The sequence below is a fragment of the Sarcophilus harrisii genome, chromosome 1, assembly GCF_902635505.1.
Source record: "Sarcophilus harrisii chromosome 1, mSarHar1.11, whole genome shotgun sequence".
Taxonomy (NCBI): Eukaryota; Metazoa; Chordata; class Mammalia; order Dasyuromorphia; family Dasyuridae; genus Sarcophilus; species Sarcophilus harrisii.
In genome coordinates, this window is record NC_045426.1 from 695,337,785 (window position 1) to 695,364,712 (window position 26,928).

Sequence of the window (26,928 nt, forward strand, 5' to 3'; positions counted from 1 at the left end):
GGAAAAGATGCAGTGACTTAGGATATAGAGAAAGGACCCTTTGGGCTCTAGAATAAACTGTCTTTTCTATTTAGAGTATTGGATCAGTGAAGTCAGAAGAGAGGTATCATGATTCAGTGAAAAGTGGGCTGAATCTAGAGTCAGAGTAGCTGGGGTCCAATGCCAGTCCTGTGATTTAATACCTGCATGACTTTTGGTAAATCATTTCTTCTTTCTTGGCCTCCATTTATTCTCTCATCTGTAAAATGGGTAGATTAGATTCGATATCCTATAATATCTCAATTAGCTCATAATTCTATGACCCCCAAATACATGCCTTAAATTCCAGATAATATTTAACCTTGCTGTGCCTCAGTTTCTTTGTTTATAAAGGAATGAGATAAATAAATGACCTCTAAGAAATAGAGCCTAAAGATACTTAAGGTCTCTCAGCCTCAATTTCCTCCTTTGTAAAATGGAATAGATAACTGCTAAGGACCTTACAACTCTTCTTAATCTAGGATCCTAACTGTCAACATGACTCTCCAAATGCTGAAGTGCTTTAGTTGGAGGGATGAAGAGCTGAAGTCAGGAGCAGAAAGCACTCCCAGATTACAGAGCCAGTGCAACCTCATTGAACCCAAAGGCCACATTGACTAGCCTGATTGCCAAGCAGCTAAGGGTATCCTTATGGCTGAGACTGAGGTTGTTTTGCAGGAGAAAATGTCTTCTCAGGAACTAGGACAATTACCAAACAGAGCAATTTTGAGGGACTTCAGGATATAATCCCTTTAGATTGCTTAAATCTCCCAGGGGAGCAACTTCTGCTGTTCTCATAAAACCAATTTCCAGGATGATGGTAAGTGGAGATGGGGAAGAGGAGGAAGGGAGAAGATGAGAGAGGAGGAAAGAAGGAGTGGTGGGAATTGGGGGAGAGAAAAGAGAGAAAAGGAAGGGGCGCCTAAAAGAGCTTGCTCCAAAATCTGCAAAAGTAAGACAATCAATATTTGTCAGCTCTCTAGTTCTAGTCTCATTTCTGGGGTGAGTTAGTCTTGTTAAAAATCTTTTGGGATCTCAGATTCCTTCTTTGTAGAATAATATCTTTGCTGATATTTTAAAAACAAAACAGCATTTGGGAATCCACATTCAAAGCCTGGTTCTGATACTTGGAAGCTGTGTGATCTTAGGGCAATTCACTTAATATCTCAAGGCCTCCAATCTCTTGAGAAATCTAATGGATAGGTGACCTCACTGATTTGCATGTTCCCTTCAGAGATGCAGATAGTAGCACAGCTTTGTCTGCCCATCCTTTTTGACTCTTGTCCATGACCTCTTCTAAGTTTACCACAGGGGATGCACCCAATGTCCTGGAGGTTTTCCTTCCCTTCTCCTGACATCTTGAGGGTTTGGGTGGGCCATTTGGGCTGTACATCTGCTTTACCACATGACCAGCATAACTTCTCTCTTCCTCCCACCCAGTTCCTTGATGGCATTCTTTACTATTGCTCTTCTTTGGAGTTTCTCACTGGCCATATGTCACAGCATGCTCGCTCCCTCTACGTATGACTCCACTGTTTTTCAGGTGACTCGTTTTTCAATTCTTTATAGATTGTTGAATTTCTGCCAGTAGGCCAGTAGAATACTGTGATTCAAAAAGATGTTTCCTATAACAACTGGGACCATTAAAGAAGCTCTAAAAGTAGCAAAGTTTCATTTCATTGTATGTAAAAGAGGGAAAGGCTTTCCAGCTCTAATGTCTGGCAGTATATTATGTATCAGGCATCAATTGGCTCATACTAGTCCATAGGAACACAAAGCCAAGTCTTAACCTCAGTCCTTCTGCCATTCCTGGATATCCCTGCCAAATGATGCCTTGCCCATCTACACTTAATTTCCCCTTACAAAGCTTCATCAACTAGCAGCATATGTACCTCTTTTTAATTGTGCCTTAGCACATCTCTGGAAGGGGGGACCTCACCCACACTGATGAAAACTGAGGCTGGGAAATGCTGGTAGTGAGAGTGGAGAGCGAAAACTTAGTTGCAAAGGACATGTCTGATTATGACAATGATAGGGGGAAGAGAAAAGAAAGAATTAGAAAAAGCAGAAAAAATGGTAAGATATTTATATTTCAGGTCTAGGTTTCGCTCAATAGCCACAGGGATCCCTTTCAGCTCTGGAACTGCTAATTCAATGAGTCTGGGACTCATATTTAAAGTCAGTGTAGTTCAATGCTTGACTTGAATCCAGAAGACATTGGTTCAAATTCTACCTTAGATAATTAACAGTTCACACTAGATAATCATTTAATCTCTTTGGATTCATTGTCCCATTTGTAAAATGAGAGAATCAGACTTAACAATATTGAATATACCTCCTAGTTCCAAATCTCTGATCCTATATCACAGCAGTTCTGGACAATATTCAAGGAAGGAGAAATTGTCCTTTCTTGGGAGTATGAGACACAGTGGACACACATAGAGAGAGAGAAAGAAGAAGACAAGGGATAAGAAGGAGAAGGAAAAGAAGAATAGGTAGAGGAGGGAGAAGAAAAATAAAGAAGACAGAAAAGGGGAGAAAGAAGAAGAAGAAAGGAGAAGATAAGGAAGAAGAAAAATAAGGAAGAGGAAGAGGAAGAAGGAAGAAAAAGAAGAAGAAAATGAAGAAGAAAAGAAGAAAGAAGGAAGAAGAGGAGGAGGAAGAAAAAAGAATGGAAAAGGAAAAAGAATAAGGAAGAAGAGGGAAAGGAAAAAGAAGAAGGAAGATGAAGAAGGAAGAAGAATAGGAAGAAGAAAAAAGAAAGAGGAGGAGGGGAAGAAAGAGGAAGAGTAGGAAAAGAAAATTACTCTTGAGAAGGGATTTATTTCAGTAAGTTGCACTTCCATATTAGCCAAAATCTAACTTTCCACATGTCTGATGTTGACTTACTCTCCCTGCATAACTTTGAATCTGGAGGGAACCTTAGATCATAGAATGTCAGTACTAGGAAGAGAATATCACAATATTAGAGTTAGTAGAGATCTCAGGCTATAGAACGCTAGAAGAGAAAACATAGATGAAAGGTTCTTTCAAGGACATCTGGTCCATTTGTTTCATTTTACAGAAGCCAAATGAGAGAATTGCCTTGCAAGGGATCACGCTGTTAGTTAAGTGGCAGAGGCTGGATTTATGTCAGATTTTAGAATACTAGTTCTAGAGCTGAAGTGGTTCTCAGATGTCTTCTAATCCAGTTCCTTGATTTTACAGAAGAAGGAATTGAGACCCTGAGAGAGAAGTGAACTGACTTGGCTGAGCCAGCTCATTTCCAGTTGAGAGACAGGTGATCAAATTGAATGAGGTCTTCAGAACCCTTAGTCCTCATTTTAGGTTTTGTTGCTAGCTTTGGTAGCAACTGACTGATCTCCCTATCCTGAGGCAACTTGCATGATTAAACTGCTTGGGTTCTTTAACTCTGAATATGGATACATTTGGTCCCCATTGTGGTGTCATTCAGCATCCCGTCTCATTGCATGCTGGGTCACTGAAGTGAGAAGTATTCCAGCAACCATAAATTGTGATGCATGACTGCCATGCACAAAGCACGTATTACCACCCATGTATCAGACTCAAAGAAGGGATTGGACTCTTGGGCAGGAATTGTCAAGGGAAATGCTTTCAAAGCGCCTCCCCATCAGCCCACTCACTCAGCAGATTGAAAAGGCAGTAATGGGCAGTAGATGTATAAAATAGTGAATAGAAGGCAAGACTTGAAGCCAGGGAGATCCGAGTTCAAATTCTTCCTTAGACACTGACTAGTTATATAATTCTGAATGAGCCACTTAACATCTCCATGCCTCAGTTTTCTCAAGAAGCATTGGACCTGATGATCTCTAAGGCCATTTCCAGCTCTATGGTCTTATGAAAGAATAGTGATATCAGAAGATACTCAACCCTCCTTCACATGAAGAAGGTGAAAGGATGTAATCAAAGCCCATCTTCACAATAAAAGCTCTATTTCTTGATTCCCTGTCTCCTTTGTTCCCTTTCTATCAGCTCAGGGACCTGCTGGATTGACATTATGCAGACACACAGTGTTGATAACTTTATGTAGGGAGGTAGGAGAGGAAAGAGCTCTGGATGTAGAATAGAAGGGTTTGGATTTGAGTCTCAGATTGAAAATTTATTCCCTGTGTAACTTTGGGTCAGGTGTGTTGATGCTTTAGTTTCTTCTGCTTAAAATGAAGGAAGGAATTAATCTACACCAGGAAATATTCTCATTGGGTCTCTGTCTCTCTCCCTTCCTCTTCCCTGAAAGAGAGAGAGAGAGAGAGAGAGAGAGAGAGAGAGAGAGAGAGAGAGAGTACTAGGATCATAGATTAAATACTGGGGAAGTATTCAAATCTAGGTCTCCTTAACTCCAAGTCTGACTCTCTATTCAATATTCTACCTCCTAAAATAACCCACTGGATTATTTTCATTGAGAGAACTCATTCCCATTTTTGAGTAGCTCATATTGTTAAGGAAGTATTGTTTCTCCCTTTGCATTAAGCCTGAGTCTTTTTATAATTTCCATTGATTATTGCCAGTTCTGAGGGACCAAGTAGAAGAAATATAATCCCTCTTCCACATGACAGGTCCCAGTCAGTTTTTTTTTCTTCTCCAGGATAAACATCCATGGTTGCTTCAACTTATGAATCCTCTTCCATTCCAGGGCTTTTCATTTCAAGATCAAAGTCAAATCAGAGAGAGTAGAAGCCCCACCTGCCATAGAGGCCTTAGTGGCTCTTTCTGATTTTCTCAAGTGTAACAAAAGGGAGCGTAACTAACATTTTCAATAAATCCAATGTACAGTTACTGATCTACTTGACTTCATGAGGACTAGTCAACTTGAGGTTCCATTATTTCCATTTAATGGATCATTTTGACAAATAATAGTGACCAGATCCTGTCAATCTTCCCATAATGGCCATTGCTTCAGGGTTGAACTAGCGTATGGTGTTTTTGTTGTTTAGTCTTTTTCAGTCATGTCCAACTCTTGTTGACCTCTCTGGAGTTTTCTTGGCAAAGACACTGAAATGGTTTGCCATTTCTTTCTCCTACTCATTTTACAGATGAGAAAACTGAGAGAAACAGAATTAAGTGCCTTGCCCAGGATCACAAAGCTAGTAAGTGTCTGACACCGGATTTGAATTTGGGAAGATGAGTCTTCCTGACTCCAGGCTTGGCACTCTATCCATTGCTCCACATATCTGCTCCAATGTACATGGTACATTGAAAAGAAAAATGGATTTGTGGTCAGATCTTAATCCTGATGCTTACTACTTATGTGACTTTGGGCAATGACTTAATCTCCCTCAGTTTCTGTTCTGTCATTTATAAAATAAACATTTGGACTAGATGACCTCAAAAATTCCTTTCAGCTCCACATTTAGACTCCTGTGAATATGATAATCCAGAACTTGTATCACTTGACACTTTCTCTGATACTCTTGATTGAATTTCCTTTCAATGATGAAATATTAAATGCCCCTGTCCTTCTCTGATCCCTATGGATGGTTCCATTGATATAGAGTTGTGAATATAGACAAAAGAAGCTGATCTGGGAAATATGACTCCCTCTGCCTTGTTTTTCTCTTGTTAAGGACAACCTAAGTAGTTTGGGACCATCCCAAGATTGTCTAACTGGTCTCCTGCCCCCAGATTAAATGACTGGTTCCAAAGAGGAAATGCATGGCAAGCAATTTGGATGAGCTCTTTGAAGCCAAGGATTCTATTTCACTTAAAGAAGAAACTAGGATATTGGAGCAGAAAAGCTATGAGTACCAGACCACCTGGGTGACTTTTGACTTTGGATTGTGAATGAATGACTGAATGTGAGGGAGGATCCAGGGAGGCAGAGTACCTATGATCAGCAGAAGATGGATTGAAGGCAATGCCCTTACTGACGTCAGGGCTTCCGGGCACAGAACATCACCCACTGTGTCTCTTTCCCTTCTGAGTTTGGGCAAGTTCCCTTACATAAATTTTAGGTGGGGATAAGGTTGAGGGTGGGGGCCTGGGAACATGCCCATCAGCCGCTATGGACAAACCTATCATGACTAATTACACCAAAGGCCAAGTGGAAAAAGAAAATTCCAAAAAGCACAACACACCCACTGTTCACATTCTTAGTCCTTTGAGTACAGGTAGAAAATTAAACCCCACACCACTAACCTCAGGTTAAGCTGCGGAGAAAATGATTTTCATTTGGCTTTGTACATGCTATGAACATGGCCCCCCTACACACACACACACATACACGTACACATGTACACGTACACACACGCACAACCTAAATCCTGTAACAGAATGCAAAGAAGAAATTGGAAGGAGAGGGTAGGATTGGCAAATTCCAGATTTACATTTTTCCTGGAGAAGCTCCGATCTTTCACCATGAATGTTTCCTTTGGATTCCTTCAGCCCTTGAGACATTTTTGGGCCCAGTCAAGGCATTGGTGAAGACTCCTTAGAGAAACTCCGAGGATTAGTGCAATGTCGAGGGCCTTAAGGCCTGGGGCTGGCAGACTGGGAATTGGGGGGAGGGGGAGAATCTGGGTTTGGAGGTACAAGATTTTAGGTGCTGGCTGTGGTGGCCATCTTTTTTTTTTTTTAAAGCAGGGAAAGATGAAAGAAAATAGGGGTAAGGACTAGAGAGGCGAGATATTCCAGAGGGTCTTGGGGAACAAAGAGAGACCTGGAAAGTTGGGAAGTGAGTTAGCTAGCTTGCCATGCTGGTAGGTTTGAGGCACAGGAAAGTTTCAGGTGACTGCAATAGTCCCTTAGTTTAAGGTTGCTTTTAGACATCTGATTTGGGACTAACCTCTACTGGCTAGTGAGAAAGGGAGTGAAACAGAGAGAAATATCAAACTCATTAGCTAGCATGAAGTTTGCTTTTTGACCTGCAAATGGTGAGTCAGAGAAACTTGCAGCCCTGGGTTACAAGAAGTGTGCAAACGCTATCACCTGCCAAGCTGAGGTCATCCTGATAGTTCTCACTTTATGGACTAGACATGGTCCTAAGAAGATGGGTGGAAATTGGATTTTTGTCAACTGAGTTCAATTTTGAAGCCAAAGGAAATCTAAAGGAACATTATAGTGTTTTCTTGCACAAAGCAAAATACTCCTTTTTGAAAAGGGAGGCGGGGATAATCACCACCATTTATCCATCTGGCAAGTTTTGGCTTTTGTTTATCAGGTGTGACCTAAGCCCACTCAGGTTCACTTACATCTCTTGGTGCTATTCAAGTGCCTGGGCAATGTTGCTTAAAAGCTGTCTATAGAGTTGAATTTACAAAGAACTCCCTTTGTATCAAGAAAAACTTCTCTGGTGCCTCTAGCCAACTGATGCATTTATAGCATGTAACCAATGGACCTAAGGAAAGAAAGCGGTCATCCGGTTCTTCTTTGTCTTCAGCACTCCCAAAGGGGAGGCTATTTTCCACTGTAGTTCTTGGTCTATGTCTAGTAGAGAATGAGTTTGAATAATGGCTTTAAAACACAACCCTCAAAGGACTCAGCGTTAGGCACGTGCTGATAGAATCATCAGCCAGGCAGATTTAAAAGAGCAGATTAAGGGAAAAGGATCAAGGAACTTTCCCTAGGGAGCCTCTACTTAAAAAATACTTACTGCACTAATATGAAGGCAGAACTTTAGGGGATAGCACCCAGAGACCTTTCCTGTTGCTGAAATTCCTTGAGGCAAATCTGGATACCAATTGCCCCCAGTCTACTCTATGGGCTGCACACTTTGCTGGGTCTCTACCTCTTCTCCTCATCCCCAAAGGGCCATAAGGAGAATTGGAGTTGACAGGAAAGGGAAGGCCACCAGAGAAGGCTGGTACTGAGCTCGAAGGAAATGAGAATTTAAGTTTTATTGGCATATGGAAATATCAAGCCAAGGAATAATAAGGTCATGGAATCAGTACCCTCATGACCCTCTCAGTTTCCTCAACCCAGCAGGTGATAAACTCAAGAGTACAGTTGGGACTTTGAGATGGGAACAGAAATATGGATAATATGGGAATTTGGTTTGCTTGACATGAATTTTGTTTTCCCTCTTTGTTTGCCTCTTTGTCCAATAGAAGAGTATGGGTAGGTTTTTCTTTTTGAATTAGTTGAAAGAATTACAATTAAATTAAAAATATAAACAAATGAGGTTGTCAGACACAACATCTTTAAGATCTCTTCCAGCTCAAAATCCGTGCTATGATGATTCCTGGGCCAATTTTTGGAAAAAGATATAGCCTTAGCAGGATGATCTGGGTGAACTCCCCAATGAGCTCACCTGCTAATACAACAGGGCTTACATATCTGCCTATGGACCTGCAACTTACAGGGCCAGCCAACAATGATATAAGTCCCAAAGAAGTCTGATCCCAAATAATCCCAATTTGGACCCACCATAGATGGATCAGAGAATCATAGGTCTGGAGCTAAAGGGGATTTTACATATTGTTTTATGAGAAAATGGGGAGCTAGAGAGGCACAGTCTCTCTGCCAATACCCCCAAAATAGTGAATAACAAAGCTTGGACTCAAATCTTTAAAATAAAGGTCTCTTCCTTGTTTCAGATTCGGGAAAGAGAAGAGATATAAGGGATTTTTGTTTGGAATCGTGATTTAAGTCAAAATTCAGTTGGAACTTTTCTCCATCTCCTTTGACTCCCTGAAGGAGTGAGAAGGCTGAATTATGCAGCAGACAAAGTGAGAACAAGGCCTCAGACAGTTCTGGAGAGGTGCAAAGAGGCTTCGGCTACAGAGCTTTAGGGAAGTCTCACCCGCTGCCCTGTCGTCTCGGTTATCATTTTATTTCATGATATGTTGTAAATAGATAATAGCCATTTTCTTTCTGTTATAGGTCAGCCAGGACAGTGACCATGGCTGAGGGTTGACAGCGTTACTACGGTGGGTGTGTGACAGGAAGCTCGTCTGGAAACCCCTTCCCATCCTATCACCCCACTGAAGCTCCATCATTTCCCTAGACCTTGGGAAGAAGAAATCTCTTCTTGCAGGGCAACCTCATTATGAAATTTGTTCAATTGTAGCCACAACTCCCAGATATAAACTAAGAGGTTCATAAGGAACAAGGACATTGAGTCTACCTGTTATCAAGCAAGCAGAGATTCAAGGGATTTAATTCGAGAATTCAGCACTGGACAGCGGTGTCCTCATCTGGCACAGGAACTTGTGGTCTCCTGGCAGATCGGGTCATGAATCTGACTTTGTCTAAAGGGAGGAGATAGGGGTAGGGGAAAGGGGAGGGAGCAGAACATTTCTACTGACAGATTGTTGTGCATGCAGTATGAATTCATGAATACAGGATCTGGGATTTTGGCAGCAAAAGGAACTCCCACAGCAGGGAGTCTCTCCACCAACACAGAATGCAACCCATCTGAGACTTAGCAATTAAGTCCTAAGAAGTTACATGAGGCACACAGAGGTAAAGCGGCTTGTCCAGGGTCAGCAAGGGAGTATAAGTGGCAGGATTTTAATTCAGGATTTTGAGCACACTACCCACTATGCAACACTGCTTCTATGTACGCAGTACATGCATGTTTGCATTGATTGGATCCAGCATACCAGCCTGACTTTAACAGAATAAACTCAGGGGACAGGCAGGGGAAGGGAGGAAGTAACCTGCAACCTCCTCAGGAACACAGTGCTCTGAAGCTAAGGTGCAGAACTCGATGGTGGGGAACACTATGTTCCAATGGGCCTCTTGTGGCTATTCTCTCTCTATGCTTTATCCTGAATTCTACTGAATAGTGAGCGTATTAGGGGAAAGAATATAAATATTCCAGGCTAAGTTTGGGAGAGGTATATTGAAAAGAGACAGATGTTTCTTTATACATGCCTTGGAGAGGTCATCTCAGAGGCTGAAATTGAGATACCTCAACCCCCCAAAAAGGGAGGAACCAGAGGCCAAGATCTCATGAAGCACAATAGTCCAGTTCTTTTGTAAATAAGTCTTTGAGGGGCCAGAGTTCATCATGTAGATGTGTGTGAGTGTGTGTGTGTGACCTAGACCCAAGGAATTGACCCACAACTAGCACCACCTAGAGAGAAACCAGAAATGAAACTCAATTCAGTAATCCACTTCCCCATCCCCTGACACTGACTGAACAAAGACTTGTTTGAAAGCAAATTAGCCAGAGGCTATTGAAATGGAGTAGAGAAAAAGGAAAGGGGGCAAAGATATTAAAAGGTAGGGCTCTCTCTCTCTCTCTCTCTCTCTCTCTCTCTCTCACACACACACACACACACACACACACACACACACATACACACACGTCCCAGCAGCCTATCCTCAGTTGTAGAGGAGGAGCTGGACTAGTGTCAGATCCCATCTCTATAGCAAATCCACAGAGACTTCGCACACTCATTTTCCCATCCTGCTCTTTTCCACACTTCTTCCCTAGGCCCACCATCCAGGGCCCTTGTAGTAAACATTGCATCTCTCTCTGATCTACTCTAGTCTGAGTCCAGTTGGCCCCCTCTCCCTCTCTTTCCCAGGGGTAGAGGCACTAGTCCAGGACAGGGGGGACTGCTTGCAGACCAGAAAGCCTTGCTTGATTCCTTCAGCAATCCCAGGTGGTGGCTCCTTCCGGTCTTCAGACCCCTGGATTTTCTTTAGTGCACAGAGGAGAGACAGGATGAAGAGGAGGCTTGGAACTGAGGCAGCTGAGGGGGTAACAGGTAAGAAAGGCACCATCCCATCACATGGTCTGTCACAGCCTGGAGAATAGAGACAGGAGAGCAATCATAGTGAGAAAAGGGAATCTCAACAGTGACACGGAGAGCATGGAAAGCAGGAATAATGCTGTAGCTGTAAAGAGAAGCATTGGGCTGTACCTTACAGAGAAACTGACTAAAGCCAGGAAGACCAATGTTCATATTCTGTCTCTTATGGGTACTGTCTATTGACTCTGGGCAAGTCATTTATTTTATAAATTGTAGCATAAATTCTACTGCATTGGTAGAATGAGATTCTCTCTCTCTCTCTCTCTCTCTCTCTCTCTCTCTCTCTCTCTCTCTCTTTCTCTCTCTCTCTCTGTGTGTGTGTGTGTGAAAGGGACTTTTTTAATAAACAAAATATCACAGATCTAGTCTCTGTTCTACTTATAAATCAAGATTCCAGTAGCAGGTAAGCTTGCTGAGGGCAAGGACTGTTAATCAATTTGTTTACTATCCCCAACATATAGCAAATACTAAACAACATAATAATGATAGGATTGTATTAGAACTTTATGCTACCATTAAAAGGACACAAAACTTCAGTTTAATTTTTTTCCCCAAATGATTGCTATGGTTTATATTGAATCATATTTTATTGCTCACTACCTCCTAAATTCAATGTTGGAAGAAGCCTGGGGAGGGGGGGACAGCAGCTAGTGCAAGAACAACAAAAGTACTCTCCAAATGCTTATCTCACCCTTGTTTATAAAACTAAGGTAAGGGGGAAACTACTATTACCTAAGACCTAAAACAAGACATTGGCTTTTGGATGGCTCAAATTGTTAAGGAGATTTTTTTCTCACCTCAACTCAAAGAGCCTCCTCCCTTGCTTCTTGTTCTGCCCTCTTGCCACTGGAGCTAGATGGCTCCAGAAGAGAAAGTGAGGTTGGTGACTTTGCACAACCCTCCATCACTCAAATCCAATTCACTTGCATGTCACTTCCCGGGTGTCATGGTCCTCTTCGAGAATGAAGGACAAACAATAACAACGTGCCTTCTGGGGCCAAGCAGAACAAGAAGAATCCCTCTTTTATGTAATAAGCCCATTAATTACTTGAAGACAGCTTTTATTTTCCCTTGAGTCTTCCCTTCTCCAAATTAAACATGCTGAATTCCTTCTCAATGTTGGAGTAGAAAGGGTATGAGACTGAAAGTCAGAAAGAGCTAGATTCAGATTCTCTCTCTCCTTCCCAGTTATGTGACCCTGGGAGATTGTGTAAATATTCTTAAGCTCATCTTAATGAATTTTACTTTATCTTCTTGATATCTCAGCAAGATTTGACAGGATTGACTACTTTCTCTTCCTAGATACTTTTTTTTCCTGAGATCTTTATGACACTACTTTTCCTCCTACCTCTCTGACCTTTCCTATTCAGTCTCCTTTGCTGGATCACTACTCTATATAACCTATCTCTAATTGTGGGATCTGTCCTGATCATCTCCTATCATTTCTCTGTATCTTCTCATCAACTCCTAGGGTTTCAATTATCTTCTCTCTACAGATGACTGTTCATTTTATATATTCATTGTTAATCTCCTTTTTAAAGCCCATCATCAACTACCTATTGGATATTTTGAGTCCTGCCTCAGAGACAAGTTAATTGTGAAACCCTGGACAAGTACTTTCCCGCCTCTTAGCCTCAGTTTCCTCATCTCCAAAATGAGAACACTCAGCTCCCAGAATTGTGAGATAATTTAAAGTGCTACATGAATACTATTATAGTAATAGTAGCAACATCATCTCACATACTGTCAGTTGCTAATTTCCCAAGATCTCTCTCATCTATGTCCACTTTTCTTTTTTCCTCTACTTCTCTCTTGACACAGGTACCATACTAATCTAGGCTTTTATCAACTCTTGCCTGAATGATGGTAATAACATTCTAATTGTTCTCCCTGTCTCAAGTCTCTGTCCACTTGAATTGATTCTCCATACATGCACCAATATTATTTTCCTGAAATATAGGTAGGTTCTTTGTGCAACTTCCAGCAGCTCTCTATTACTATTATATGTATATGTATATATATATACATACACACACATATACACACAATTGGGTCCATCTGACTATCCAGCCTCATCATACATAGACTCCCCTCTGTATACTCTATGGTCTAGTCAAACTGGCCTTACTCCTATACAGCAATGGTGTCAAACTCAAGTAGAAATGGATCCCAGTGAACCATATATTAACTTAGAAAACTCGAGATAAACATTGTTTCATTGCATTTTTATTTGTTTTGTTAATTTTTTCCCAATTATATTTTAATCTGGTTCAAACAGTTCCCCAGAGCTTTGTGCATCCTGTGCTTGACACCTTTTCTGTACGTGATATTTCATCTCTATCTCTGTGGCTTTGTTCAGGCTGTTTGTCCTTATTCCTCCCTCTTCAAATCAGAAACTCTGTCCAAGGCTCAGTTCAGTTATTGCCTCCTATGGGGAAATCTTTTCTCATCCCCTTTGTTAGTTCCCTCCACCCATAATTGTTCTGTATTACTCTCCATGCATGTGTAGTTACTTATCGGGTATGTGTTAAATCCCCCTTCTCCTACTATACTGCCAATGATTGTTCCATTTTAGCCTTTTGTATTCTGAGAGCTTAACATACATTAGGTGTTTAGTAAATGTTTGATAATGAAATTGGATTCCATTTTGTACCCCTTGTCATGGGACTTTTGCCTGACTGATATGTAAACATCCTCAGGGACTCTTGACTATATCTAGATCAATGGTGTCTACAGCTGGCAGAACACTAGGGGACAGAAGCTTGGGAGCTGGTTCATTTGGGGCTATTTTATTGCTGCCTACTTGAGAGATCAGTAAGAACTCACTGGCTAGGAAATATAAAGCCCACTGAAAGCAAATCAGTTCCCAGCACATAACACCAAGATTTATTACTCTAAAGACAAACAGAGATGGAGAGGGGAAGCCAAAGAACCTCTTTAATGAGAAAGCAAATAATTACAAAACCTCTCATTGCCTCTTTCTACTTCCTGGAGGATCTCCCCCTTGTCTCCGTGCGAACAATAAACTGGGAAGCAATAGAATCATAATGATCAGGATCATGCTGACATGCATGCCAAGGGAAATTCGCTGACCTCCAGTCGCTTCTGAGCTGGGACAGTGGGATCTTTAGTCTGAGGGGTGGGGAGTGGAGGTTAGCAATGAGACTATGGGAAAGTTCTTCCAGTTTCAACTAAACTTCTCTATGCAAATGATTGCTAGTTTTGTATATTGATTGTTATTCTTCCTTCTCCCCACCCCCCCTTTTTTTTTTTTTTTTTTAGCTCATCACCAACTACCTATTAGGCATTTCCAACCAGATGGCTAAGCATAAGTTTATATGTCACTAGTCTGGGTCATAGATTAACTAACTATAAAAAGTCAATATTGACTAAAGTAAGAGAAAATTCCTTAAGAATAGGGATTGTTTGGTTCTTTGTATTTGTATCTTCTATGCCTTACATACAGTGGGGGCTTATTCAATGCTCATTTATAGCTTGATCAATCCCTCATTCAAAGAGAGATTCAATCCATCTACTGGAGACCAAAATATTTTAGGGGTGTCTAGTCCTATACATTTATACACACATACACACACACACACACGGTGTGAATGCATGTGTAAAGTCATACTATTTTTAAAATCAGAGACTCTATGTGTTATTATAATAAATAGAGAGATCTCAGTTCACATCCAGTACATGATGCTTAATAAATGTATGTCCAGGGGAAAATCTATTAATTTCTCTTTGTATTAGGCAACTTGCTTAGGACTTGGCTATATAGTCATCAACTTGGGGAGAGGAAATTCCATAGAAGGAGTTCACCAGCAGGTAAAATCACATATCTCTCATGAAGTTTATGAGAAATAGTAATTGAGTGAGGATCAAGATTTCTCAGCAGTCGCCTAATTAAGGAAGCAGCAGTGGAAAGAGCACCACTCTGGCTTCAAATCTCATTTCTGACACTCATAACTTAGGTGACCATTGGCAAGTTACAATCTCCTGAGGTCTCAACGTCCTTGGCTAGCAAATGAAGAGATTGGTTTAGATGGTCTCTGACCTTGTCAATGATAAATAATTTCCCTTGTGATATTTCTCTAGGGTTACCCAGTAAGTGTTATCAAAACTGGCTTTAAATTCATATCCCCTGTTTCAAATCCTGTACTTTTTTGACTCTATCATGTGGCTAGACTCTAAGATTGACTTTCAGCTTGGTGTAGGAAGACTTGAAGAAACTGGGCCTGGATATAGCTTGGAGAAGTGTGTGTGTGTGTGTGTGTGTGTGTGTGTGTGTGTATTAATAACAATAGCTAGCATTTATATAAGGTTTTTTTTCTTTCTTTCCTTGTTTCTCTCTCCTCCCTCCCTCCCTTCCTTCTCCTTCCCTTTTCTTCCTTCTTTTCTTCCTTCCTTCCTTCCTTCCTTTCTTCCTTCCTTCCTTCCTTCTTCCTTCCTTCCTTCCTTCCTTCCTTCCTTCCTTCCTTCTCTGTCTCTCTCCATCTCTCTCTGTGTATCTATGTCTCATATATGTTATCTCTTTTAATCCTCACAACAACTAGGAGGTTGATGCTATTATTATCTTCATTTTACAGATGAGGGAACTGAAACAAACAGAGGTTAAGTGTTTTGATCAGGCTCACACAGCTAGTACGTGCCTAAGACAGGATCTGAACCAAAGAATTCCTGGCTTCAAGGGAAGCCATTATTCCATATTGTCATACTGTCTCTCAATACCTAATAAAGGGAGCTGTCCAAAAATAAAATGTGTTGCCTCAGGACCCACAGACCTAAAGCTGTGTGCATTGAAACCAAGGAATGTAATCTATGGTAGATCCTTGTTCATCTTCCCTATACCTCTCTCAGTGGTCCTAAGATCACATCCTCTGTTGGCTGCATCAGCCCCCTGTTGTTCCTCCTTCTCCCTCTGTGTTCCCTGGCCCCCTGAGGCCCTTTGTGTGAGAAAAATGCCTTAAATAAAGACTCTGTGCTTTTAGCACTATTGGCCAGTCTGTTCTTTTTCAAAAGCTTTCTAACTGTCTCAAACTACTACAATTAATTGGGAAAACAATCTAAATATTATTATAATTATCCCGCAATCACATATCATCCTGGTCAAAGCAGTAGAGAGCCAACAAATACCAGAGCCCTCAAAAGCCAGCCAAACCCTGGATTTTGCCTCCAACTACAAAGAATCCAGGGCTCAGCCCACCTTTCATGTTGTATAACACTGCTCTACATCCTCATGGAAGCTCAAATAGGGGATTTGTGTGTTTAGGCAGCAATTTATTTGGGTAGTTTTTTATCGAAGGAAATGTTTCCCTTTGTGGGCATAATTCTCTCAGATGACAAAGGAAATCCATAGCCTTTCATTGTCCAAACTGAGATTTGTGATAAGAGAAGGAACTGGAATATCAAAAGACTTCACAAGCCCAGGGTAAATTAATTAAACTAACAGGAGGTCTGTCTCACATTGGTCTGGTTAACAGATCATCTTATCATGTTGTCAGAGTCATTACAGATTAGGGTTTCTCTAGAACAGGTGCTTTTAACCTTCTTTGTATCATGGACCCCCTTTGGTTGTCTGGCAGGGTTGGAGAGAGAGAGAGGAGAGAAAGACAGAGGGGAGAGAGGGGGAGGGAAGAAGGTAAGGAGGGAGGGAGGGAGGGAAAGAGGGAGAGAGAGACAGGGAGAAAGAGATGGAGAGGGAGAGAAAGAAGGAGAGAGGAAGAGAGAGAAGAGGGGAAGAGAGAGGGAAGAAGAGAGAGAGAAGAAGAGAGAGGAAGAGGGAAAGGGAAAGGGAGAGGTAGGGAGAAGGAGAGAGAGGGAGAGGGAGAGGGAAAGGGAAAGGGAGAGGTAGGAAGAGGGAGAGAGAGGGAGAGGGAGAGGGAAAGGGAAAGAGGAAAGAGACATACAGACAGACCAAGACAGAGACACACACAGAAAGACAGAGACAGAAAATATAGAGAAACAGATACACAGAGACTTAGAGACAAGAGAGAGACAGAGACACAAAGACAGAGAAGAGGAAAGGAGAAGAAAGAAGAGAAAAAAGAGATAAAAACAGAGACCTAGTGGCATGAGAAGCCTATGTTAGATGGCAATTTGTTTAAAAATGATCTGGGATTTTTAGTGGATTAAAAGCTCAGTGGGGGTCCACAGTTTGAAATGGAACCAAAAAAAGCTACTTAGGCTGCCTAAAAATAATAACAACAATAATAATGATAATGATGACTATTGCTTCCATAGTGCTTGCAAGGCTTGCAAAATGCTTTAAAATATAGTCTTAGTTTATTTTCACAACACTCTGAAAATAGTATCATGTTATTATCCTCACTTTATAGATGGGGAAACTGAGGCAGACCAAAGCTGATTGATTTCTTCAGGATTACCCAAATAATAAATGTCTAAGACTGGATTTTGAACTCAGGTCTTCCTGACTCCAGTTCTAACACTCTAACCACTGCCCCATGCAGTTGCCAGAGGCACGGTCCCTATGAATAAGGAATAGACAGTTCTGCTACACTGTCTCCCAGCCAGGACATAACAGAAATGTCTTGTTCAGCTCGGGATGTCACACCTCAGCAAGGACAGAGATAAGCTGGAAAGCTGTCACCATGGTGAAAAGGAGTGATTCCATTTCATGCAGGATCAGTTGAAGGAACTGGAGATATACAGCCTTGAGAAGAAAAGACCCAGGGCAGCAGCCAAGGTGGCAGAGGAATGATGGTTGTGTTCAAGTACATGAAGATCTGTTGTACTGAAGAAGGATTAGCTTTGCCTTCTTTAACTTTAGAGGAAAGAACCAGTAATAATAGTGGACAGGGTCGAGACAGATTTTAACTAGGAATAAGGAAAAACGCACTAATAAGTAGAGCCATTTTAAAGTAACATGGCCCCTCTCAGGAGGTGGTGACTTCTTCCTTCTTGGAAGTTTTTAGGTAGCAGCTGGAAGATCACTCATTGAATATAATGTACTGGGGATTCCTAGTTGGGTTGGAGGTCCCTTTCCACTCTCACATTCTGAGAGGCTGTGATGGTGTGAAGACTCTGTTTACCTCCTTCTAAACCTTAAGTATTATTTTATCTGTTTGCCCTTCTCCCTTCCCTTTGTGAACTCCAAAGAGTCCTCATGGGTACAATGCTACGCTGCTAAATCTGCACAAAAGTTAGAAGACTAGGATCGAGAAGAGAAAGCAGGAAGTGGGCTGGCTGAAGAGATGCAATTGTAGAGGGATAAAGCTAGGTGTGGCCAAGCCAGAAGGGAAAGAGAAACAGAGAGGAGTCTGGGAGCTGAGGGAGAACTCTTACTCTGCTGACTTCCAGAAATGTCCAGGGTGAGAAAGGCGGCGGTTTCGCTTGGGCAGTTTCTCCAGCATTTCCATGAGCTTGGTGAAGGTAGGTCTCTCTTCCTGCTCAAAAGCCCAGCAGAAGAGAAGAATATCCTAAAAGAGATCCCGACATAAGCATTACAAAAGAAGTAGAGGCCTTCTCCCCATTATTTTATATTTTATTAGGTTGAAATTTTTCCTCAATAGGACAGAGAAAGGAAATTTGGAGCTTTCATTGATTTCCCTAATCCAAAGGAAATCATTAAAGACCAAAGGAGAACCACCACTTTCAAGTATTTACTCATCTGAGAGGGGCTAGAAAGGGCTGCAGATACTTTCCAAGTCTTCTCCTCTTGGTCTTTCCTCTAAGTCTTAATTCTTGGTCAATCAAAATGGTTTTTCAGAACTTGCATTTAATTATTCCTACTAAATCATATTTCTTTCCCCCAATGTGTATTTTTCCTTATATTGTTTGTGCAAATGCTAAAAGTTAGACCTTAGTATTTACAATACTATTTACAATTTACTATTACAATACAATTTACAATATAAAATACTTAGTATTTTACAACATTACAAAAGAACATATGAATATACTGTGTACATACATCCACATATATATTATAGAAAAAAAGGATAATATATGAAATGCTTTGGATTTGTATCCATTCCTAGAAGAAATCTAGATGGGTGGGATATATCAATAAAGCCAGGAATTGGTGGTTCAGATATGTGAATTGTATATAGAGCAAATATTTTTTGCAAATAATTTGCTTCCATGAAGCTGATTTTATAAACCTCAAACCATTAGGTTACTTGACATGGTCATTTGTTATCCTCTAAGGAAACATTCATAATTTCTATAAGCAGGGAAAATGAAAGCAGGATTCACATTGACAACTCCTGTCAAACCCATATCCAAATCTTTTTCGAACAGAATCCCTTTCCTTCCCCACCCCCTAACCTGGAACATACCGAGATCTCTTTTCCTAGTCCAATCTGGCTGAGGTTGGGTTTCATTCCTCTTCCCATCTGCCATATTATTGCCTCTGCCGGTTGAGTCTTGTAAGGCCATTCCCTGGCATGGAGTTCATACCAGATTGTGCTGTTGGTATACAGGTTAGTGTTAATGTGGTTGTCAGAGCCCTCTCACTTCCCATGGTCCTCTTTCCCAACCTTTCTCCTTTTAGAACTTAAATAAAACAGCAACATTCATAAATGGGCTTCAAAAGTTGGCCATCTCCCCAGTCTGAACTCACCTGGAATCCTCATACTCCCAATGTGGTACTGTGGACAGAGGGCTGGATTTGGAGTTAGAAGACCTGGATTCAAATCTTGACTCTCTACTTCCTCACTGTGTGACTTTAGGCAAATCACTTAACCTGAGCCCATTTCCTTACTGTAAACTGAAGGTATACACAGAGTATTCCAATAGTATTCCAATTTTAAATCTCAGATCCTATGATCCTACTGTGGTCTCTAACAAGTCTTCTCCAAAGACTTGCCCTCAAGGATCCCTAACTTCCAAAATTATTTTACCCTCCTCCTCTACCCAATCTCATTTTCTTCAGTGGCCAGGTCTCAAGGTCTAACAAAGGCATTTATTCCAAGGTGTGCATGAATGTTAATAGTTTAATGTTCTTTTTTCCCCCTTTTTAAAGGAAAAACTTTGAGAAATCCCAACAAATGAGTCTTTGGTATAGAATTCAGAATCAGGGAGGAAGTCTTAGCTGTGATCCTCAAATCTAATCTGGGGAGCAACTATCTATAGATGGAGTAAACTAGATGGTATAGTTAATAGAGCACCTAGCAAAGACCTGAGTTAAAAATTTGTTATCAGACAGATTTTAGTTGTATGATCCTAGGCAAGTTAATTAACCTCAATTTACCTGTTTCCTCATCTGTAAAATGGAGATAATAATAACACCTACCTCCTACCAGGTAAGCCCACCAGGCTTAGCACAATGCCTGGCACACAATAGACACTGAGTAAATGTTAGCTATTATTACTGATATGGTAGTTTCTGTTTGGTTGTTATTATATGTTTACTTCCTCTGAAACAAGTCAGAAGGACCCACCCACAAAGTTGGGTGGGACCTAGTGGTCACACCTGTCATTTAACACATCAGGAAACTGAGACTCGGAGAAGTTAAATAATTTGCCCAGCTTTACACAGTTTATCAATATCAGAGGAGAGGTTTGAATAGAAGTCTTCCTGTCTCAGTGATCAGTTAACTGCATTACTTTTTCTTCTTAGAGGTCTAGTGGCAAGTAAAATACCATGAAATGAGAAGGTAGGTTGGCTTGGGGCTATGTGTGAAGAACAGGGCTCCAGAATCAATTTATTCAAGTAAAACAGAGTCTCATTAGAAGTTTTTCCACTTGCACTGTATGGCAGATAGACCATTAAGCCTATAGTCAGGAAAACTTAGGATCTCACCCGTGACATTTTCCAGTTGAGTAAATGTGAACAATTCACTTAACCTAAGTCTCAGCTTTTTTTTTTTTACCTGAAAATGGGTACAGTGATCCCAGTGGTATTCACTTTATAAGATTGTTGGTAGGCACATTTGAGAACATGTTTGTATATAAGGTGTTTTATAAATGTTATTTAAAAAAAACTTATTATTTTTTATTTTTCCCAGTTAATGTAAAATCTTTGTTTGTTGTTGTTATACATGTACATTTATTTTAATGTATTTCCATATGAATCATGTTGGGAGAAAAATCAGAACAAAAGGGAAAAATCATGAGAAAAAATGTGAAAACAATATGTTTTAATCTACATTCAGTCTCTATAATTTTCTTTCTGGATGGAGATGGTGTTTTCTATCCAAAGTTTATTGGGATTCCTTTGGATCACTGAACCACTGAGAAGAACCATAGCTGATCATCACATAATTCTGCTATTGCTGTGTACAATGGTTTCCTGGTTCTGCTTGCTTCACTCAGCATCAATTCATGTAAATCTTTCCAATCCTTTCTAAAATCATCATTGCTTTGAAAAATTTTAAAAACATCAAATTTTCCATAGTGTAAAATCATAAAAACATAATTTATTACTTGTGAGCTCCCTTTGATTTTGGACTGGCTCTATATCCTACCCAGAATGTTCTCCCTCTACATCTTTGCTTCTTGGAATGCCTTATTTCCTTCAAAGTTGAAATCAAACATAGGATCTTTCTTTGTCCACCACCACTCCCACCACCATTACTATTCCCAGTTGTGTGATCCTGTGGTGTTCCTTTGTCTCCCCTACTTCTTATCTGATGTTCCTTTGTCTCCCCACTTCTTATCTGGTATTTTTTTGTCTCCCCCACTTCTTATCTTATATTTGCTCGATGCATATTTTGTGTTTATTTATCTATATTCCTATTATTCCCCTTTTAGAATGTTGTTATGGGCCAGAACTCTGAACTTGAAACAAAGGATGCTTACAAGGTACTAAGTGGAATTGAGGAGACATGGTTAAATCTAGTTTAGCATTGATTTAATCCTACTACAAATAATGGTTTCCTAGTGATATAATGATTGGTGTATACTCAGTGTGGAGCATATAAGCTAGAAGCCTCAACCAGGGAGATTCAGAAACATTGGGAGAGAAGGCCAAGTTCTGGCGGCAGGAGCTTAAGCTCTCAGAACTAAGGGAGAAATTCAATTCGATCTTTGATGCTCTTGGAGGCTCGTCTGGACTCCTGCACTTCCCCCACTAAGACGAAGGCCAGACTGAAAGGCTCTCCAGAAAGCTGTCCAGCCCCAGAAAGGAGATAATAAAGGACCTGGACTATAATAAAGCTAACCAGACCCCAGGAAAGGAGACAAGACTTTGAAGGAGATAATAAAGGATTTGGATTTTAACCCCTGGCTACTCATGTGGTGATTACTGAACTGAAAGGAAGGCTGCTCCCAGAGACCCCAAGAAAATCTCAAAGGAGAACATTACATTTTAGAGAGAACATTACAGAATGTAACTCCCTAAGGGCAGATATTTTATTGTTTGCATCAAACCCAGGATCCTAACACTAGAGTTAGAAGGGAATGTTGTTCAATCATTTCAGTAGTATATGACTCTTTGTGATCCTCTTTGTGATGCCTTTATTCTTGGCAAAGGCACTGGAGTGGTTTGCCATTTCTTGCTCTGGCTCATTTGACAGATGGGGAAACTGAGGCAAAAGAGACCAAATGATTTGCTTAGGGTCATCCAATTAATAAGTGTCCGAATCTGGATTTGTACACAGATCTTCTTGACTCCAGACTTGCACTCTGCCCACTGTACCACCAAGCTACACTAGAAGCCTACTTAGGGGTCTTGTATTTCAATTCCCACATTTTACAGAGGAGCAAGTGAGTCCCAAAGAGAAAGCAGCTTGATTAATTTCACATAGTCATAAACAGCAGGGCCAAGATTAAAACTCTATACCCTTGCCATTGAACCACAATACCTCTCTGAAGGGTATATTTAATGAAAGCTTATCAAATCAGATTAGACATTGGGTTTCCACTGCCTACTTGCTTGTTAAAGTCCTGGCATCCCAAGATGTTCCTTCAGATCAGTCTGTGGATTTCTTCTCACCTTCATGCGTGAGCTTTTTGGAGCTATATTCCACACACATTCCCCCTATCACTCTCCACACTGCCTACCTCCTCTCCAAATCCAAATCTGGACAGGTAGGGAAAATGGAGCCATAATGGAGCCAAAGCAAAGTAGGCAGACTCCATTCTGTGACAGGAATCAGTTGGTTGTATCTGTGTATTTTAGGATTGGCAAAGAAAGGACTTTTGAGTTTCTGGAATCCCTTTCTTCCCAGCAGCCCCATTCATTCTTCAAAAGATCTCAGCATCTTAGAACTACAAGGGACTTCAGTGTCTATCTACTCTAACCCATAGAAGGCAGTCAATAAATACATGTTAAGTACCTATCGAGTGTCAGACACTGTGAGGTTACAAAGAAAGGCAAAGGACTGTCCCTGTTCTTAAGAAGCTCACGCTAATTTTGTCACTTTCTCAACCCCTCAGGTGGTATTGATAAAAATCTGAAGGTCACACAGCTATCTTGGGCAACTCAGCTAATTTAGTTTTTATTATTCTTGTATCTTACTCTTCCTTTTTTTTGAGAAAATATATTTAGAAGCACATTTGGAAAAGGAAAAAGGCTATTGCTGGGTATTATCTCATGGGACTGGACTTGAACCTGTATCCAGATACTTTTCCCAATCACCTTAGTTACCAGTGCTTTCTATCTCAAAGTTAATCTTATATGCATACACATGTTTCTCTGTCTCTAGACTTTAAGCAGCTAGGGAATATGACAGATAAAGTTCTGTACTTGAAATCAAAAAGACTTGAATTCAAATCCTGCCTCATCAATACTAGATGTGTGATTGTTTACCTCACTTCTCTATAACTTGATTTTCTCATTTATAAAATGGGGTTAAGAATAGGATTTCACACACACACACACACACACACACAGAGGATTATTTTAGGAATCAAATGAAATAATATGTGTATAGACCTTTAAAAAACCAGAATGCTATATAAACAGTTTCTCTAATAATGGTGGTGGTAAAGATTATCTACCTAATAGGTGTGTTGTAAGGGTAAGATCAGATAAGGCTTGTAAAGCATTTTGAAAATGTTAAGAACTGTAAGGATCACAGATTTATAACTAGAGATGGAAATAACTATGAACTGCCATCTAATCAAACACTTTTTATTTTCCAGATCAGGAAACTAAGGCCCAAAGGAACTAAATCACTTGCTTAACTCATATATCTAATAAGGGTGAGAAGCAGGATTTGAATTAGGTCAACTGACTCCAAATCTAGTGGGGGGTTTTTCACTGTATTTTATATGTGTGTGTGTGTGTATAATTTTTATCGTTTTTGTTATTATTATTAGCTTGTTCTCATTCTTTTGAATGGGACTCAGATAAATACAATCTGAGGATAAGTTGTAATTCAACTATTATTCTTTTATATTTAGTACTCTAAGAACCAGCATGTAGATAGATAAAATGATTGATCTTTGTAATGGACTAAAAGTGGATTTTATTTTCACCTTCTACTTTGTCATTAGTTAGAGTTTTTAGAGGTTTTGTTAAGTGTAGGATTCAAGGTCTTCAGTTGTTTTAGTTTTTCCCTCTTCAGATCTAAATAGCTCTTCTACTTCTATGTTTATTTCATCTAATCTCTTAGATTTGATATTTAGGGTTTAGGGAATGAAGTAGTTTCTTGTGCTTACTTTGTACTACTTGTTAGAATGTCATTGTATCCTCTAGATCTGAAGGCATCATCGACAAAAAGCGGTTTTCAGTCCTTGTCTATAACTGACAAGATTTTTTCCCCAGTTTTTCTTTGATATTGTAATTCTATTGTACAACAAAAGTATTTTTCTTTTCAGTACATGTCATGCCCACTTGATCCCAGATCGAGAACTGGAGGATGAAGAAGAGTTCAGAAGCTATCTGATTTATTATTTATATTTATATAAATGTTATTATGTCATTTATATTTATTTCATAGAGAAGAAAAATAAGTGATTTGCCCAAGTTTATACAGATGGTAGGTATCAAAGGCAGAATTTGAATGTAACTTTTCTGCCTTTTCCACTGGACCACACTACTTTTTCATGGTGGACAATACTGTCTTCACCAAAGCAGTTCCAATAAGTGAAGTATTGGTTGTTTATCACATTTACTTCACTGCCTGTGGCTCAAGCTGACCATCACAGTGGTTCCTAGTAGGGTTAGATTCAGAGATACAGGTAGATTTATACTGTCCATGGTGCTGATTCTATCAGTGGTATCCCCAGAACTGAGTTGAGGATATTTCAGGGTTCTGGCAGATCTTCACATTTATGTCAACACATAGACCCCCCAAGGCATATCATCCTGGTTACTGTTGTCCCTCTTCTCCACCCCCTACCCTGCACCATTGCCTCACTTCACTTCATGAAATGGATGAGAGGTAGAGCTTTGAGGAAGATATTATTTCTCCAGTTACTATGTTAAAAATCCTTCCCCTGCTAGTCCTCAGGACTATCCAACAATATAAATTCCATTTAAAAAAATCTGGGAAAACAAAGCAAAAGGAGAGGAATCCAATGAAATGAGGAGTAGGAAAGTGATAGCTGGTTGGTAGAGTAGAGGGAAGTGGAATCAAGAAGACCTCAGTTCAATTGCTTTGTCACTCTGGAAAACTAATTTTCCCACTCTGGACCTTAGTCCCATTTTATAACATGATGGAGTTGGACTAGATGGTTTCTAAGGTCTTATTTAGCTATAAATCTGTGATCTTATAAAATACTGGCTGTTGCTGCAGGATTCAGTATTTGTATCAAAGGGAGCTTTAGAATACTCTTATTAAGTTTTTGTCCTTCTTTTCTAATTCCTCCCGCTCTCATTCCCATTGTACCCAACCCACAAGTTTCTGGTACTAACATATTAATACTAAGAAATTATTTCTTTTTTGTTTTTTTTTTATTGAAAGCCTAAAGTTCTCAGTTCATCATCAAGAAGGAAGGCCAAGCGTTATCTGCCTCCTACCAAGAAGATTGCACTCGCCTTAGAGGCAGCTGCTTCAGTGGCTAGCCCACTGGGTCAGTGCTGAATGAATATCCCAAGGTGAAATGTCTGGGACCATTGAGTTCCCCAGGGGGCAGAGGATACAGTAGTAGCCGGCAGTCATTCGCCAAGGCAACGGACAACACAGCAGTCCCCAACAGACACACAGCGGCAAGCCAAATTTAAGTTTCTGCAGAAACAACTCACACCTAATTGGTGAGGGAACGCAGAGTTCCAAGTTGTTAAGCATTCAACAGTGCAGAGGAAGAAGGATCATTAAAACTTCCTTTTAAAATACACTTTAATGGGAAATTCACTTAAAAGAGAGAAAAAATTTAAATCAAGGAAAAATCCATTTGCTTGAGGCCTGATTTGATAAGATCTCTTAATTACTTCTTTGCTAAAGTTATCCTAAAAATATTCAGGTTTAATTATTGCAATTTTTCAAATAGATTTATTTAATCAGATAAAGACTTTGGTATAAACTAATCAGTACACACTACAGTCTTCAAGGTACCCAATGTGACAGCTGATAAGAATCAAGATCCATTAGATAGAAGAGTCTGAATTAGAAGTTGTACAGAAGTACAAATAGTTGTACAGAAGTATAAGCATTTTTAAAAAAGTAATTCTCAAACTTATTCCTGTATGATAAGACTGAGGTAAGTATGGAGGTAATTTTGGATTTGCTATTTAATGTATTAACACAGATTTACTGTTTAATAGGAATTCATTATTGAATGGCCAACTTATTGTTTAGGAACATCTCTGCACCCGGTGGGGTTGACCAGAAACCTACATCCATCTCTGAGATAGTATTCTATATAGCCTTTTCATCATGATGTACCTTTTCTGAACTTAGTGTTGATCAATGTACCTTTCAAGAACTTAGGGTCATTTCCATGCTATGAAATAGCATTTGGAGAAAAATTATCTCAAGAAATTGTGAGTCTATCTTTGACATGAGTAGGATAAGTATTACGGTTCCAATTTTATACCTGAGAAAAGTGGAACTATGAGAGGCGATGTGATCCATGTGAGATTATACATTATTACAATTATAATTATACAATTAATGGGAGATCTGGCAACTAGGTATTTAGGTGTTTGAGCTCCTACAAGAAGACTTTCTATTACATAAATGATTATTCTTAGTGCTATAGATTTAATCTCCTCTGTAGAAGTCAATGGGTGATGACTAGAATGAAATCATCAATGTTAACATGGTTTACAAATCCTAAAGTTCTCTCCTCAATTGTAGCATCAAGTCAACATGATTTGTTAAGGATCTACTATGCA

General features: G+C 40.0%; 1 protein-coding gene across 4 annotated transcripts in view; it reads right to left on the reverse strand.

Annotated features, from left to right (window-relative positions):
• Nucleotides 1-10,216: 10,216 nt before the first annotated feature.
• KSR2 (kinase suppressor of ras 2) overlaps nucleotides 10,217-26,928 on the reverse strand; it is a 559,738-nt gene continuing 543,026 nt past the window's right edge. For 3 of the 4 annotated variants that reach the window (XM_031948680.1, XM_031948679.1, XM_031948681.1), the window contains 3 exons: nucleotides 19,040-19,169; nucleotides 18,045-18,178; nucleotides 10,217-10,730 (listed from right to left, as the gene is read on the reverse strand). In XM_031948680.1, coding sequence (XP_031804540.1) covers nucleotides 10,724-10,730; nucleotides 18,045-18,178; nucleotides 19,040-19,169 — 271 coding nt within the window. In that variant the 3' untranslated portion in view covers nucleotides 10,217-10,723. Of the gene's footprint in view, nucleotides 10,731-18,040; nucleotides 18,179-19,039; nucleotides 19,170-26,928 lie in introns of those variants that run through there. The other variant, XM_031948682.1, reaches the window with a different exon arrangement.